Below are 16,534 nucleotides of genomic sequence, written 5' to 3' on the forward strand. Positions count from 1 at the left end.
TGTATTCCAGATACCTTTAAGATCAAGAGAAACAACCAAGAAAAAGATCAAGGAATCACTGGAAGACCCTAATGCAAGATTGATCGGTGTTTTTGGGGCAACTGGTGTGGGAAAGACCACTTTGGTAAAAAGTGCTACTGCTCTGTTGGAAAAGACGAACAACAAGTTCGATGTGGTGATAATGGTTAAAGTGACAAAATGTCCTGATATAAAAAGGATACAAGGCCAAATCGCTGACATGCTGGGAGTGAAGTTTGAAGGGGAAAGTGAGCATGCAAGAGCAATCACCATACAAGAGAAGCTTAAGAATGAGAAGGACAACATCCTTATCATCCTAGATGATCTATGTGCAAAAATAGATCTAAATTCATTGGGGATTCCATCACCAACCGATGATCTTGGTCCTCTTCTCTTGACAAAAGGTGAATCTTCTGCTGACAAACAAACTGATGGAGCAGACAAAGAGAGAGAAACTTCCACACAAGATAACAGGCAAAGAGCTCACACAAAAACTATCTCCAATGGCTATCGCAAGTTGAAAACAGAAGAGGGTAGCAGGGGGTATAAGATTTTGTTGATTTCTGATCTGAGACAAGTATTGACCGAAATGGATGTGAAGCTAGAGCTTATTATCCATGTGAAACTCTTAAATCGTAAGGACGGAGAGACACTGTTCAAGGAGATGGCTGGAATAGGAGCCAACAATTCTGAAATTGAAACATTAGCAGCAGAAATAGCCAACAAGTGTCAAGGTTTGCCGATGTCAATAATTACAACTGCAAGGGCATTGAAAAATCAGAGCCACTTAGTTTGGAAGGATACTCATCGAGCGATTCAAAAGCTTGAAGAGGAAAACCAATTAGCAGCACCCGAGTATTCTACAAAGTTGAGTTATAGGCTTCTAGAAAATGAGGAGCTCAAGCTTACCTTCTTGCTTTGTGCACGTATGGATCATGACGCATTGGTTGCGGATTTGGTGAGATATTGCATTGGTTTGGGTTTTCTTCAAGGCGTTTACTCAGTTTGGGAAGCCAGAGACAGAGTACAAATGTTGCTCGTCAAGTTAAAAGAGTCAGGTTTGTTGTCTAATAGTTATTCAAGTGATCGTTTCACCATGCAAAATCTTGTTCGTAATGCAGCTTTGTCAATATCATCTGAAGAGAAGCATGTGTTCATGATGACCGAAGAGAAACTAGATGAATGGCCTGATGAGGATCTACTTAAAGAGTACACTGTTATTTCCTTACAACGTTGTAATTTCATTGGGAGATTTCCTGTGAACATATGTTGTCCTAGGCTTAGAGTCTTTCATATTGAAAATAATGATCCATCTTTACAAATGCCAGATAATTTCTTTCAAGAAATGAGAGAACTTAGGGTGTTGATTTTGGTTGGGTTCAACCTTCTATCATTGCCTTCCTCAATTAAATACCTAAAAAAACTAAGAATGCTTTGTTTTGAGAAATGCATTTTAGGTGAAGTTGAGCAATTAGGTGTCTTGGGAGAATTAATTAATTTAAGAATACTTAGCTTTTCAGGATCTGATGTCAAAGTTTTGCCTAAGGAGCTAAAGCATTTATCTGAGCTTCAAATCTTTGACATCAGTAACTGTTACAAGCTTAGAGAGTTTCCACATGATGTAATGAAAAGTTTGACTAGGCTTGAGGAGTTGTATGTGAGAAACACTCGCATTCAATGGAAGGCAATTAATGACAGTGTTCTATCTGTGTTGGGTGATCTGAATCAATTAACAAATCTAGACCTGCAAATCCCAAGTGTTGAGCATCTGCCCAAGAATTTGTTCTTTGACAAGTTGTACAGTTACAAGATTATCATTGGCTCTTTAAAAAGATATTTAGAGGCTGATTTCAAGATTCCAGATAAGTATGACCTGTCAAGATGTTTGGCATTATGCCAAAAAGATGGCTTTGACATTCATTCCCAGGAGGCAATCAAAATGTTGTTTGAAAGGGTTGAAATCTTGTTGCTGCAAAACTTGAACGGTGTCCAAGATGTTTTTTATGAGTTGAATCTAAAAGGATTTCCTTATCTTAAACGTTTATCCATTGCAAGCAGCAAGAGTGTTCGCTCTCTCATTTGTAAGCAGAGGCAGCATTCTGATCAGGAGGTTTTTCCCAAATTGGAGTCATTGTATCTCTATAAGCTTAGGAAAATGGAGCAAATTTTCTCTGATCAGCAACTCTCAAAAGATTCCTTTGGTAACTTGAAAATGATCAAGATCAAACTCTGTGGTTGCTTGAAGAATGTTTCCTTAATGTCTATGGTTGGACTTCTAAATAAGCTTGAGACAATTGAAATTTCAGAATGTCACTCTTTGGAGACTTTTGTTGGAGAAACAAATAATGATAATAAAACAGAGCCTCTTAAGTTTCTCAAACTTCGTTCTTTGACGCTGCAATCTTTATCCAAGTTTATTGGGTTCTATCCAATTTCATCTGAAGAAAATACCAGATCATCTGAAGAAGAAGATAGTAGATCACTGTTTGATGGCAAGGTATGCTCATAACTACTTTTCAGATTTGATTCTCTAGTACATTTTGAACTTTGTTTCATAATAGGAAGAAAGCTTGTATATGTACTAAAAAAAGTGACAAAAGAAAATAATTTGAGAAAATTAAATTCAACTACTTTTGGAATCAGCATTAGTTGTTTATATTGCTTGGCAGATTGAATTTCCGGAGCTAGAGAGAATTGAGTTGTCTATGCTCCAAATCAAACACATATGGAGTGATCAAATATTGGCTTGTCATACCGTTGACCAAAGAACTTCTCCTTTTCATCAAAAGTTGACGAGACACTTTGGGAAAAAGCGCCACACTATCAAACAAACTTATTCTTCCTTTCAAAATTTGATGCACCTCGATGTGAATGGTTGCTGGAATTTAGAAAGTCTATGGTCTTTCTCGATTGCTAGACATTTGGTGAATCTTCAAAGCCTTTTTGTTACTGATTGTAAGATGACCCACATCTTCCCCCAAGATCAAGGTGATGGTGAGGCTAAAACGAAGAAGAAGGTACGTAACTAATTCATTAACATTACATTAGATTTGTTTAATTAATTAGTTCTTGATAAAAAAAATTCAAGTGCCTCTAGAGAAAATTATAGATTGGTTTTAATCTATTTATTACATGACATATTATTTATTAGATCCATATATCCATATATTAATATAAACAATAACAATAATATCAAATAATATCATTATGTCTCATCATGTGATGTCTCTTGTGAGATTGTTCATAGAGACGTTGTTTAACCATCTCATACAAAATCTTTTTAGATTTTTTTTGCTTCTAACTACTATAGGTCTATCTTTTATCAAATCTATCGTCGTCTTTGTTGTATGATTCATTCTTTTATTATTGTATTTAATTAGTATTTGATATTTTAATTGAATAATAATAAATAAGAATTGTTTATTTTAATTTTTTAAAAATATTTTACCAAAAGGTAATTGGCTGATTTTTATTTTTTGTCAAGTAATTAGAATTGTTGACATGATATTATAGAAAAAATAAAAGATGGCTTAAACTCATTATAAAAAATATTAGTATCAATTTATATGTTATAAATAGATAGATAGAGACCTTTTAACATATTTCATGTTATGCTAAACTTAATTAGTACTCGTTAAATTGCCTTTAGCAAATAACAAGTTGTAAGCCAAATTTAGGCTAACAAATTTACATTACAAATTAGGCCTATTAACAGTGAAGCTTGGCCTAACCTTACTTGTCTCCACCCTTAATGCTCAGTTCTGAAATTAATATGAAAAGATGAAGACTTAGAGATGAACCTTTTTGTAACTTTACATCAATTAAATTTTTAAACTAGATGTAACTCATTCTAATGCCCTTAATTGCATAAATATATATAATATTTACTCTCTTTTTATCCAAAACTTTACATGTAAATCGTTTTAGTATCCTGTACTGTTATATACATTTTTTAAGTCAATAAATATCATATATAAATCTTTTTTAGTACTCTAATACATTTCCAACATTCTCCTTAGCATTTATAAAACTTCTGTAATAAATCTATTTGCCATAAATCAAACTATTTCTCCAAAATTTAAGCCTCTTGTCTCAAAATAATATATAATGGCATATTTCTCGTAAAAAAACCAAATATGAATGAAATTGTAATTGACTTTGAAAGAACCTAAGAGTTTGCCATAAGTTTTTCATTTGCACCATCACTTATATATATCTAATTTAGGAGCTTTCAAAGTCAAGTACAACAGTTTCATATATATATATATATATATATATATATATATATATATATATATATATATATATATATATATATATAAAATAAAGATTAACTATACTAAATTTTACTAAAATTGGAGATTAATAAACATGCGATCAATGTGCAACCAATTTTGATTTATATGCATTTTGAACATATATTACATTAATTTTTAAATATACACGTTATCAAGTAGTTTTCAACCCACTTACAATTTTGTAGACATAACTTATAGGATATATAAATTTATGTTCAATACTTAGATTTTTATACAAAAAAAAAAACACCTACCATATTGAAGAGTTATTCAATTATATAACAATTGTTTAAATTTTCACCAATCATTATTTTATTCTAATTCCATATATCTACGACAAGTGTTAATGCGCTGCCCAAAAAGTTAGGATTAATACTCTTTAAATTTTAAATTCTAAATTTTTAATATTAAATTTTAAATTATAAATCTTAAATTTTAAATCGTAAACGCTGAACCTAACCCTAAATTCTAAATTCTAAACTTAATTTCTAAATTCAAACTTTGAGTCATTGATGTAAAATATCATAAATAAAGAGTTAAAATTTATTTAATTGGCAAGAAGTACAATAAACCTTACTTAATAATAAGAAATGTTTAAGGATTAAATTATAAATACACACATAAAATAATCAAAGTAAAATTCATATAATATACAGAGAGATAAATTAATTATATTATATATATTTTTTAATAAGTGTTATATTATTTAAAAATTGATTAGATAATATTAAACTAATGTTAAATTTGTATATAATTTCATATAACTTTTTTGAATTGTTTTATATTAAAAATATTTTGCAGAATATTTTTTTGATAATATATATATAATTTTATATAATTATTCAACTAAAATGTAATATAAATTATATAGTTTATTATTTTAAAAATTTGAATTCATTTATTCTAAAAAAAACATAGACCTTTTATATTAGAGTTAAACAAAGTTACATCTTTATTTATTTTTTTCTATTTAAACATAGGCTTTTTATAAAAAAGTTTAAAAAAATATAATATAAAATTATAAATTAACTTTATAATCATGATATATTTGAATATACTTAATAACTAGTAAAAAGATGTACTAAATTTAAATTTACTTGGGTTAGAAAAAAATGAATGAGAATAAAAAATATAAAAAATATAATAAAAAAATTATAAATTAATTTTATAATTATGATATATTTGAATGCATCTAGTAAAGGAGATGTGCCAAATTTAAATTTATTTAAAGAAATTTTTATCAATTGGAATGAGAGATTAAAAAATAAAAGATAATATAAATCTTATATAGTATATATAAATAGACTCAAATAGTATAATAGTAAAATTGTAAAATTTTTAACATGTATAAATTATAGAATTTTAATATTTATAACTAAAAGTCTTTATAATTATTATTATGATATTTTATTATATTTAATTAGTACTTTATGTTTTAATTGAATAATAATAAATAAAAAATTTTTTAATTTAAAAAAATTATTAAAAAATAATGGGCTAATTTTATCTTTTGCTAAGTTATTAAATTGCTGATGTAATATAATTAACAAGATAAAAATGATTTAAATTTATTATAAAAAAAATTGATATAAATTTTTATATATTATAAATAGATAGATTTTAGTTTGAGAACCTACAACACTCTTTTTTTTTTTTTATATATACAGAGAAATAATATTCATTCTCATATATATTGTCGGTAAATGATTGACGATGACACTCCTAAAATATATAACATTGTTACTGTAGAATATAATAACACTAATAATAATAAAGAATACCAAAGAGTTCTTTATAGTCAAATATGAAGAAAATCAAATAAATTTAAAATTGATTTATAGTTAATTCTATCTAATTTAATCAAATTCTAACTAATAATAAAATTAAAAAATATAAGAATTAGCAAAATTTATTATTTTTATTAATATTTTTAATTATTAATCTAATTTTTTAGTTTAATAATAATAATTTAATTATATCTTTAATCCATACTTTTAAATATTGCTTATTAATTATTGGCCAAAAATAATAAATTTTGTCTATTCTTTAACATTCTTTTAGTAAAATTAGCATTTAAATATTTCATAACAGAATAAGTGATCTCATTTTCAAAAGTTGGTGAACATTTGACATTCAAAAAAAATAATGTCATGTTTTAGAAGATCCTGAAGCCTAATGCTATTGCTCATAAGCCGCTCTGAATCTCGTGCTTCCTTTGTTACACTGTCTTGGAATGAAAATGTAAAACAACGAACAGGGCTTTTAGTTCTCCTTCCTTTGCTGCATATATACTTATCTCTTCATCCATTCGCATTCATATTCCTTATTTAACTTTTTTATAGATCCATGCACCTTCACATGAATTTCTATACCGCTTCATTCAATCACCCATTTTGAATCCAATACAAGTATTTATCATAGTTTCTAATTTTGATTAGCTTGCTATATTGTATGTCAACCAAAAGCAGGATGCCATTTTTCCAAACCTGAAGACCGTTAAGCTGAGTAACATGAAGAGATTGTGTAATATATGGAATTCTGATGAAGCTCCTGAAAATTCCTTTGGCAAGCTGAACACTCTGATCATTGATAATTGTGATGAACTGGTCAATGTAATTCCTCATAATATGGCTCGAAGATTGTCTAGTTTATGTTGCTTGAGGGTTACGAACTGCGCATCAATCAAAGTTATATTTGAAGAAGCTAATGATGATGATAAAAGACAAGATGCTATGCATAATATCAAGTTGCAAGATATTCATTTAGAAGCACTCCCGAAACTGGAGAGTGTATTCAAATGGGAAAAAGAAGTAAAATGGAGTGATCTCAAATTGCAAAAGATATGGGTGCATCATTGTGGAAGGTTGGAAAATATATTTTCAGTTTCTGTAGTCAAGAATGTTAAAATAAGCCTTGAAAGCCTTGAAAGCCTTGTGGTATCAGATTGCTCTCAACTCAGAGAAATAGTGGGCAACAAGGGAGAAGACGATGCTGTCATCGACAAAAATGGCCCTGTTAAATTCATCTTGTCTAAATTGAGAAAAATAGTGTGCAAGGGAGAAGATGCTGTCATCAACTCAAGTAGTCCTATTCAATTTGAGTTTCCTAAATTGACTACTGTGAAGTTTTTTGGATTATCAAAATTCAAGAGCTTCTATTCACCAGGATCTTATGAATTAAGTTGTCCAACATTAAAAGACCTATCTATTAAAAGTTGTGACTTGTTGGAACTATTTGAAGAAACCTCATCACATGCAGAAATAATGAATGTTCTTTTTCCAGAAAATTCTAAAACTAGAGAAGAAGAAGGAGAAAGAGAAGTAAAAGTAAAAGTAAAAGTAAAGGAGGTAATACTAGCAAGTCTTTTAACTCTCCATAGATTCTAGCTTGCTAGTAGTAAAATGGAAGAAAGTTTATGGCATAAGAAAAATTAAACAAATTAATTAAAATAGAACAGTCAATGACAATGTTGTATATAAATATATTTTAACATATTTAGATTCTATTATATATAATTTATTGATTTTCATTATTTATTTGATATAGGTAATCAATAACAAGTTAAAGTCCATGCACATTGAATCACGACATCTACTGGGGTCATCCATGGACTATGACTACAGAAGGGATAGCTTAGAAGAGCTTCAGTTGTCTGGACTGACGGATTCTGATATTATATATTGTTTCCTTCATTCCAACCCTAACCTCAAGAGCTTATGCTTGAATGATTGTTTCTTTAGAGAATTGAAGCCTGGTGGAACAAGAAGGCCCGCTATTGGGGTTGTGCCAAAGTTGAAAAGCTTGACATTAACAAACACGTTTCTTCCGAAGATTTGCTTTGAACAAGATGCAGTTCTTCAAAAGATAGAGTCATTGGTTATAAACAATTGTTTTAAGTTGCACACCATAGCACCTTCGTCTGTGTCTCTCGCTCACTTGACAATTCTAGAAGTGGTTGACTGTAAGGACTTAAAATATGTGATGTCACCATCAACTGCCAAAAGCTTGGGTCAACTCAAAACCATGAAGGTAATCAATTGTGAATATTTAAAGGAAATTGTTTTAGAGAAAACACAAGAAGGACAAGAAGAAAAAGAAAATGTAGGCACGGAGGTTCCCATCATTTTCAAACAATTGACAACTCTTGAGCTTGTGTCATTGGAGAGCCTTAATAGTTTCTGCAACTCCAAGAATTGTGCCTTTAAATTCCCATCACTGGAGAATTTTATTGTGAGTGCATGTCCCAACATGAAAAATTTCTCTAAAAAGAAAGTCGAGTGTGGGCCAAATTTGCAAAAAATATATTATGTGCATGACAAAGAGAAAAAGAGATGGTGCTGGTACGAAGACAATATAGGATCTACAATAAGATACATATTTGACAATAAGGTAAGTCTTTTATGAAATTTCATTTTTTTTTGTTAGTGGTTCCTTTTCATTTCCTCATTTAATTAATAATTAAGACATATATATTATTTCATTTTATTTTATTCTGTAACTTATTTCATTTTATTCGAATATTAACTTTGTTTAAATTATTTGGACAAGACCTTATAATTAACATTTTTATTTACGCAGTTCATTATTAGATGAAATATTCGAATAATATAACAAGTATACTTCAATTTTTTTTTTTTTGTTCTAGTAAACTTTCGAGTTGCATTTTTGTTAGTGGTTGGTTGCACTTATATCTCTAGCTATTTGACTTAAGCTAATAGGAAAAACATTTTGATAATAGTCATGCATTTGGTTTGCATGAACTAAATTATAATTGTGATAACTAATTTTGCATTATTCACAGAAATTTTTTGAAGGCATGAATGAGTTGGATTTGGATGAGTTGAATTTGGATTCTGATAAAGATCTTCTAATACCAATCTGGCAAAGTAAAGAAGGTCCCCAGAAAGATTGGTTTTCTGGTTTAAAAACTCTGACGCTATATCACTGGTATGCATCTAATACGCATGCAATTCCGTCAAATGTTCTCTGTTGTTTGAAGAGCTTACAAGAACTTCAAGTGTGGAAATGCGAGAGCATAGAAAGCATTTTTGAGATGGATGACATTAAGAGCAGGGGATCATCATTCCAACTGAAGAAGCTAAGTTTAGGGGGACTATCAAAACTGAAGAGTGTGTGGCAACATGACAAAGGAGAAATCCTTCTAGGCTTTCAAAATCTGCAGCAGGTCACTATCAATGGTTGTAGTAAACTGACAAGTGTGTTTCCTACTGTCTTGGCCAGAGATCTTAAAAAGCTCCAGGAACTTGATGTAAGCGATTGCGCTCAGTTGCAAGAACTTGTTGGAAAAGATCAAGAGGAAGCAGTGGAAGGATCACAAAAGTTTGTGTTTCCTCGTTTAACCAAACTAAAACTATCAGAGTTGCCACAGCTAAGAGACTTAAACTCTGGAAGATTGACTCTGGAGTGCCCCGAGTTAAAGCAGCTGGAGCTGTTTCCGAAGCAACAACAAAAATATCCGGAGGTAATAAGCAAGTGCATGGGGTCTATATACACTTTTTCTTCTCTTATATATTTTGTTTCTTATCATTTGCGTTGCCTTAATTCATTAATAGGACGGTGTTTCCAAGGTGGAGAAGTTGTGGCTCAATCCAAATCACACTTGGGCGAAGCAGTTTATGAATAAAGGCGGCTTTCATCACTATTTAAATGAACTTTTCCTTAGGTATTACTATGGTTACAATGATGATGGAGAGAACTCTACTTCACCATTTGAGATACTTGCTGACAAGATGCTTCCCAAATTAGAGATTATTGATATATATGGGAACAAACATTGCAAAACCATCAATATTCCCAAAGAAACGGGTGAGAGGATGCTTCACTTGAAAGAATTGAAGTTGGACTCACTACGTGAGCTGAACTCCATTAGTGGGATAGAATACTTGTCAAATCTGCGGCTATTGGAGGTTTCTTATTGTCCAAAATTGACAACAGTATTAGTACTACAATCAGGCTCCAATCTGAAAGAATTGCATGTAAAGGACTGTAATGGATTGGAATGTTTATTGACATCCTCAGCAGTAAAAATGCTAATACACCTTGAGGAGTTGAAAGTTGATGGGTGTGACTCATTGAAAGAAATAGTGCAACAAGAAAGTGGGACGGAAGACATTATTGAATTTAACCGCCTACACAGGATAACTCTTGTATCTCTGCATAACCTGGAATGCTTTTATTCAGGGAATGCCACACTGCAGTTCCCCTCGTTGATTCAGCTGGACATACTAAGCTGCCCCAAGATGAAAATTTTCTCGCAAACAGAAATACATGGGAAGCTGAAAGTATTTTACTCCTCTTATGAAGCTGAAAGGTGGTTCGTCCATGATCTAAACATAGCTGTTGTATGCGAGTCTCTACAACAGGTAAAAACTTTTAAATTTATTTCCATCAAAGTTTATTTCTTTTTTTTGTTTAATTCAAGTTTTGTTTTCTTTCCAAGTCTAGCCAATAACCCTTGCTTATAATAATAATAATAATAATAATAATAATAATAATAATAATAATAATAATAATAGGACAAAGATATATAACTTTTTAAAAAAACTTATGCATATGGTTTTCTTTTTTAATCCGTAAGACAATCTTATACGACTATATTGTGATGTTAAACAATATATGTTTTGCACTAATTTTCCATTTTCATTTTGTCTATAGAAAATTATTACTTTTCATGATGTTATCTTTCCTAGCTAAATGTTTTGTATACATATAATTAAGTATGACTTGGCGCCATTATATAAGTACGTATGGCTATTCCTATTTCTCAATGTATGTTAAATTTAAATTAATTAAAAAATTATAGCACATATAAATAAATAATAGGTTAAAAATAAAATATGTTTTCTTTGAATAATGACTTTCAAACTAATTTTAATATTTGTCTTAATAAAAGTCGCTTTGATTATATACAATATAAATTTAGTTAGAATTATTTACCATGCTCAACTAATTTAACTTAATCCTAGTTAATCTATTATATATCTATTACTTATAAATTTATCTAATGTAAAATATAAAAAAAGGCTATACAAGAGTAGTGAAATGGGTGAGGTATGTAGGTGATGTCAAAAGAAATTTATTAATAAAATAAAAATTTTAAATATAAATAAAAAGAGAAATATGAGCAAATGAGGATAGTAAGGAAAAGGTTGAGGTGTGAAATTACCAAAATAAAAGAAGGTGGTAAGTGGCATAAAAAGAAATCTTCAACCAAATTTAAGATTTACTAATTTTTTTTGTTTAGTGAATGAAATAAAAATAATAAGATAAATTTATATAAAAATAAAAAATATTTGATATTTTTGTCATATGCCATTAAATAAAATTTTCCAATAAAATTTAATATTTATAAAAATATATTGTGAGAAAGATTTCAAAATAAAGAATAATATATAATATTTTGTATATTCAATTATTTAAGAGTGATTTTATTTAATAATATAATTTTAAACGTTAGTAAGATTTAATATTAATATGCATCCTTTTGTTTTGAAATTATCGTAAAACAAAGAGATCAGATTATATTATAGTAGATAAGTGTATATACATACTCTATTGTTACTTTATTATTAATTACTTTAACTTTTTCTTTCTTTTGTTTTGTTTCATACCATTTTTCATTCTCATTTTTCTATCCTAATAATATATAACTAAATTCTTCATTAATAAGTTCATTTAGAATTGCTCAACTACTTTCTTTCTTTTTTTACTAATTAAATGTTATTTAGTAATTTTTTTAGATTGAGTTTAGGTTTCCTAATAACCTGACATCTAAACGTTAGTAACTAGTAATAAGAGATAAAAAAGAATAAGTGAAGCATATTTTTGAAAACAAAAATATTACGAGGAGAATTAGAGAGTCAGCAAGTTTTGTGATTTGTAGTCATTAATTAATCATTATTAATATTTTTAATGGTATGAGATTATATCTAAGGATATAAAATTACTCATTCTTTTACAGTTAAGTATTGGCCAAATTTTAATAAAACTGCTGGTTTCTTAGACTTTTTCAAATACTATTAATATATAATAATTCAATGACATCTAAACAAAAATACAATTGTGACATAATAATTTTATATGTAGGTTTTTTCAATCAACAAAACAAAATAAAAAGAAAACATATATTAATTGTTAACAAAATGCAAATATCAAAATGATATTTACTCTAACTCACTAACGCTATATGTATGACGGTGTTTTGATAAATTTTTATATGTTAAATCTTAAAAGCATATTTAATTCATGTTATTACAACTATTTATTTTTAGATTTTGTACTATTTTTTATATTATAAATGTCTTTAAAATATATATTAAATATGACATACTGACAAAAAACGGATCACCTATTTTTATATTGTTTATATTGATATAAATTCTAGAAAAGAAAAGTTTTTTGTCAAAACTATATTAATGCAAGCATATAAATGTTTAATTTGTATATAAGCATCTCGTAAGGAGATTAGCATATATATAATATTAACCACGTATTATACGTGTAATCCATATATAAAAAATTTGAGAAATCTTTTATTTTTCACAAATAATTTTACCAAATTGACTTTTGAAAAATAAATTTGTAAAAATTATACCATTTATATTTTATAAATTAAATTAAAAATAATTTTTAATAAATATAAATAATAATTATATTTAATAAAATAATTTTTAAAATTTAAAATGATCATATTATATATAAAAATAGAGAGATTTTGATTGAAAATAAAATTTGGCATCAATAATTTAATAAAAATAAATATAAATATTTATTAATATATAAAATTATATTAAAGACTTTTTAATTTCAATAAATACAAACTAATTTTAAAAAACACTTCAAATAGTATCTCCAATTTTTTAAAACTAAAAGTATAAATATATATTCATTTTGATTTACTAAATACAAAATAAAATACTGTGACTTTTTAAAAAGTTTAACAAAGCAAGCTAACATCACTCTTCTATATCATGTTACTCTACAATATTTTTTGGTAGCATATCTCAATATTCAACTAAAAAAATTATTATTTTTCAATATAAAAGAAATATATAAATATTTTTAATTCGAGGTGTTGGATACCAGAATAAAAAAATAGAATAATGCAACTAAAATACTATAATTATTTAACAGGTGATGTATGATGAAAATATCTTTAACAAATTTTCAATTTGGATCTATATTAATAGAAAAATATTTTAAGCATTATTAGATTATATTCATTTTTATGTTTTTTTATTTAGATAATTATTTTTATTTAAATTTTTGTTCCATAATAATATCTACTCTTACTTTTAACTTTCTAGGCTAATATATGTTTTTTATTTTTTATTTTTTTTTGTACAAGTATATTAAAATAAATATATGACGTATCTGCTTATAATCTATTTATTTCTTTTTTTTTTCACCACTTCAATTTTTTTTTTCATGATATCACTCTCATTTTTCTAAACGCCACTAAATTATCATCAGTTATATTTTTATTAATCAATAAATGCATTTATTTAGAGTAATATATAAAAAGGATGCGTGGAGTATAATTTTTTAAAATCGACGAAGATAAATTTTTATATGTTTTTAACATTGTATTTGATTTATGCTATCACAACTATTTTTTTATATATATGTTTGTACTGCTTTTTTATAATATAAATTAACATAAGTGGCTATAAATGTCTCTAAAATTACGTTAAACATGCTAAGATCTTAGTACAAAATTCACCAGTTAAGAAATTGATCATATATCCTTTATTATATATTGATATAAATTTTAGAAATGAAATGAAAATTGGCAATATATTATTTTTTGGTTAGCTGTTTTATGGTCAGGCCAAAAGAAATATAATTGGTTAAAATAATTTTGACAAAATGATCAATGTGGGTGAATATAAAATTCCAAATATATATTTATAAAATATTTAATTTGAATATAGTGGTAAGTGATAAATAAATAATTAGAAAATAAATTATGCTAACCATATCTAAACCTTTGTAAATAAGTGATACATAGATTTTTTTTATACCAATTTTAAACTATCGGCAAAGGAATTTATATGTTACCCATTAAAATTTGATAATGATCTTTCCAATTAAAAAGCTCAGAATCTATTTATTATTTTTTCTGTAATTAATTATATTCACCATTATTATTATTTCTGATAAGAAATTTGAAATGTTTAAAGTTCTAATTAATCTTTTTTATTATATCTATTTTCCTGACATAATAAAACTCAGGAATCTCTTGATCTTGGCGATCACCCAGAGCTGAAAGATTTATGGCTTGATAAAGTGCATATTCCAGCTGAGGCCTTTTCCTCTGGTTTCAATTTAAAAAGTCTGATGGTGAAAGGGTGTGATGAATTTTTTACAACCGCAATACTACCTTCTCATTTACTTCCCTTTCTCAGTCGATTACAAGAGTTGGAGGTGCGGGGATGCAATTCTGTTGAGGCCATATTTGAAATCAAAGATACAACAGCAGATATTGTTATTCCTTTGAAGATATTGACTTTGCAGAAACTTCCAAATCTAAGGCATGTTTGGAACAAGGATTTTGAAAGAAAGCTCAGCTTTCCAAAACTAGAGGAGGTTATTGTTGATGAATGTGAAAGTATAAAATCGGTGTTCCCAGAATCAGTTGGCAAGGGTAACATACAAAGGTTAGAAGTGAAGAATTGTGCAGAGTTAGTTGAAATTGTTGCTGGAGATGATGTAGCCAAACAGGTTAGCATCTTCTCCACGCTATCTTCTCTGGAGCTGTGGAATTTGCCAAATTTGAAGTGTCCATTACTATCGCATTTGCTACCTTCTCTTCATAAATTAGAAGAGTTGATGGTTGGAAAATGTGGTTCCTTGAAGACTATATTTGATGTGAAAGATGCGCCAACAAATGAAGAAGATACAAACATGATTACTGTTATTCCTTTGAAGAAATTGACTTTGGAGAAACTTCCAACTTTGATCCATGTTTGGAACAAGCATCCTAAAGGAAAGCTCAGTCTTCCGAAATTGGAGGAGGTTATTGTTGATGAATGTGCAAGCTTAAAATTCTTGTTCCCAGAATCAGTTAACATACAAAAGTTAGAAGTGAAGAATTGTGAGAAGTTAGTTGAAATTGTCGCAAGAGATGAACTAATCAAAGAAGAAGATGTAGATAAACAGTTTAATATCTTCTCCAAGCTATCTTGTCTGAAGCTGTGGAATTTGCCAAATCTGAGCTACATTTATCATGGAATGGAAGACTCTGAATTTTCATTATCAAATGCATTATTACCATGGCATATGCTACATTCCCTTCATAAATTGGAAGAGTTGGTGGTTGGAAATTGTGGTTCCTTTGAGACAATATTTGATGTGAAAGATGCTCCAATAAATGATGTGGAAGATACAGACATAATTTCTGTTGAGGTTATATTTGAAGTCAAAGATACAATAATAGATATTCCTTTGAAGAAATTGACTTTGGAGCATCTGCCAACTCTAAGTCATATTTGGAACAAGAATCCTAAAAGAAGTATTCTCAACTTTCCATGTCTGGAGGAAGTGGTTGTGAATGGATGTAAAAGCCTCACAAGCTTGTTGCCAGCATCATTGCCCATGTCTAACATGGAAAAGATAGATGTGAAAAATTGTGAGGAATTGGTTGAAATTGTTATAAAAGATGAAGCAGACAATGAAAAAACAAATAAGAAGCTTATTATGTTCCCTAAGCTAACCTCATTGACTCTGCACAATTTGCCAAATCTTACATACATATATGCTGGAATGCACATTCTAAATTTGCTCGAGTTAATAGAATTGGATATTTCTCAGTGTAAATTTGCAACAGATTCCACTGCAAAGGTACGAAAGCTCCTACCTTAAAAATATTCGTAACTTTCTAATCTTGTTAGTTTTATATATGATATGCTTATTTCTCCGTGGAATATGTACTTTTGAAGAAACTGCATTTTATTTATCCCAATAAACAGCTCATTCTTTTAAATCATTCATAATGAGCCAAATGCATGTATCTATAATATCAGAAGCTACCCACCATTAGAAAATACGAACAGCTTTTGCCATTTCTGATCTCTTGTATAGCTTATATGCACATCTAAGAGTCAGTTTAAAAATTGCATGCTGAACATATAAAATTGCATATGCATATATCGATTTATATTAATAACGTAATAATGTTAGATATTCGTTTCAAAAAT

General features: G+C 28.4%; 1 protein-coding gene across 2 annotated transcripts in view; it reads left to right on the plus strand.

Annotated features, from left to right (window-relative positions):
• Window positions 1-16,534, plus strand: part of LOC130961659 (uncharacterized) — a 46,956-nt gene that overhangs the window by 19,825 nt on the left and 10,597 nt on the right. For both annotated transcript variants that reach the window (XM_057887639.1, XM_057887640.1), the window contains exons 4-10: window positions 11-2,515; window positions 2,688-3,035; window positions 6,785-7,663; window positions 7,863-8,705; window positions 9,118-9,798; window positions 9,890-10,699; window positions 14,571-16,178. In XM_057887639.1, coding sequence (XP_057743622.1) covers window positions 11-2,515; window positions 2,688-3,035; window positions 6,785-7,663; window positions 7,863-8,705; window positions 9,118-9,798; window positions 9,890-10,699; window positions 14,571-16,178 — 7,674 coding nt within the window. The remainder of the gene's footprint in view (window positions 1-10; window positions 2,516-2,687; window positions 3,036-6,784; window positions 7,664-7,862; window positions 8,706-9,117; window positions 9,799-9,889; window positions 10,700-14,570; window positions 16,179-16,534) is intronic.

Source organism: Arachis stenosperma, chromosome 2 (genome assembly GCF_014773155.1).
Source record: "Arachis stenosperma cultivar V10309 chromosome 2, arast.V10309.gnm1.PFL2, whole genome shotgun sequence".
Lineage (NCBI taxonomy): Eukaryota > Viridiplantae > Streptophyta > Magnoliopsida > Fabales > Fabaceae > Arachis > Arachis stenosperma.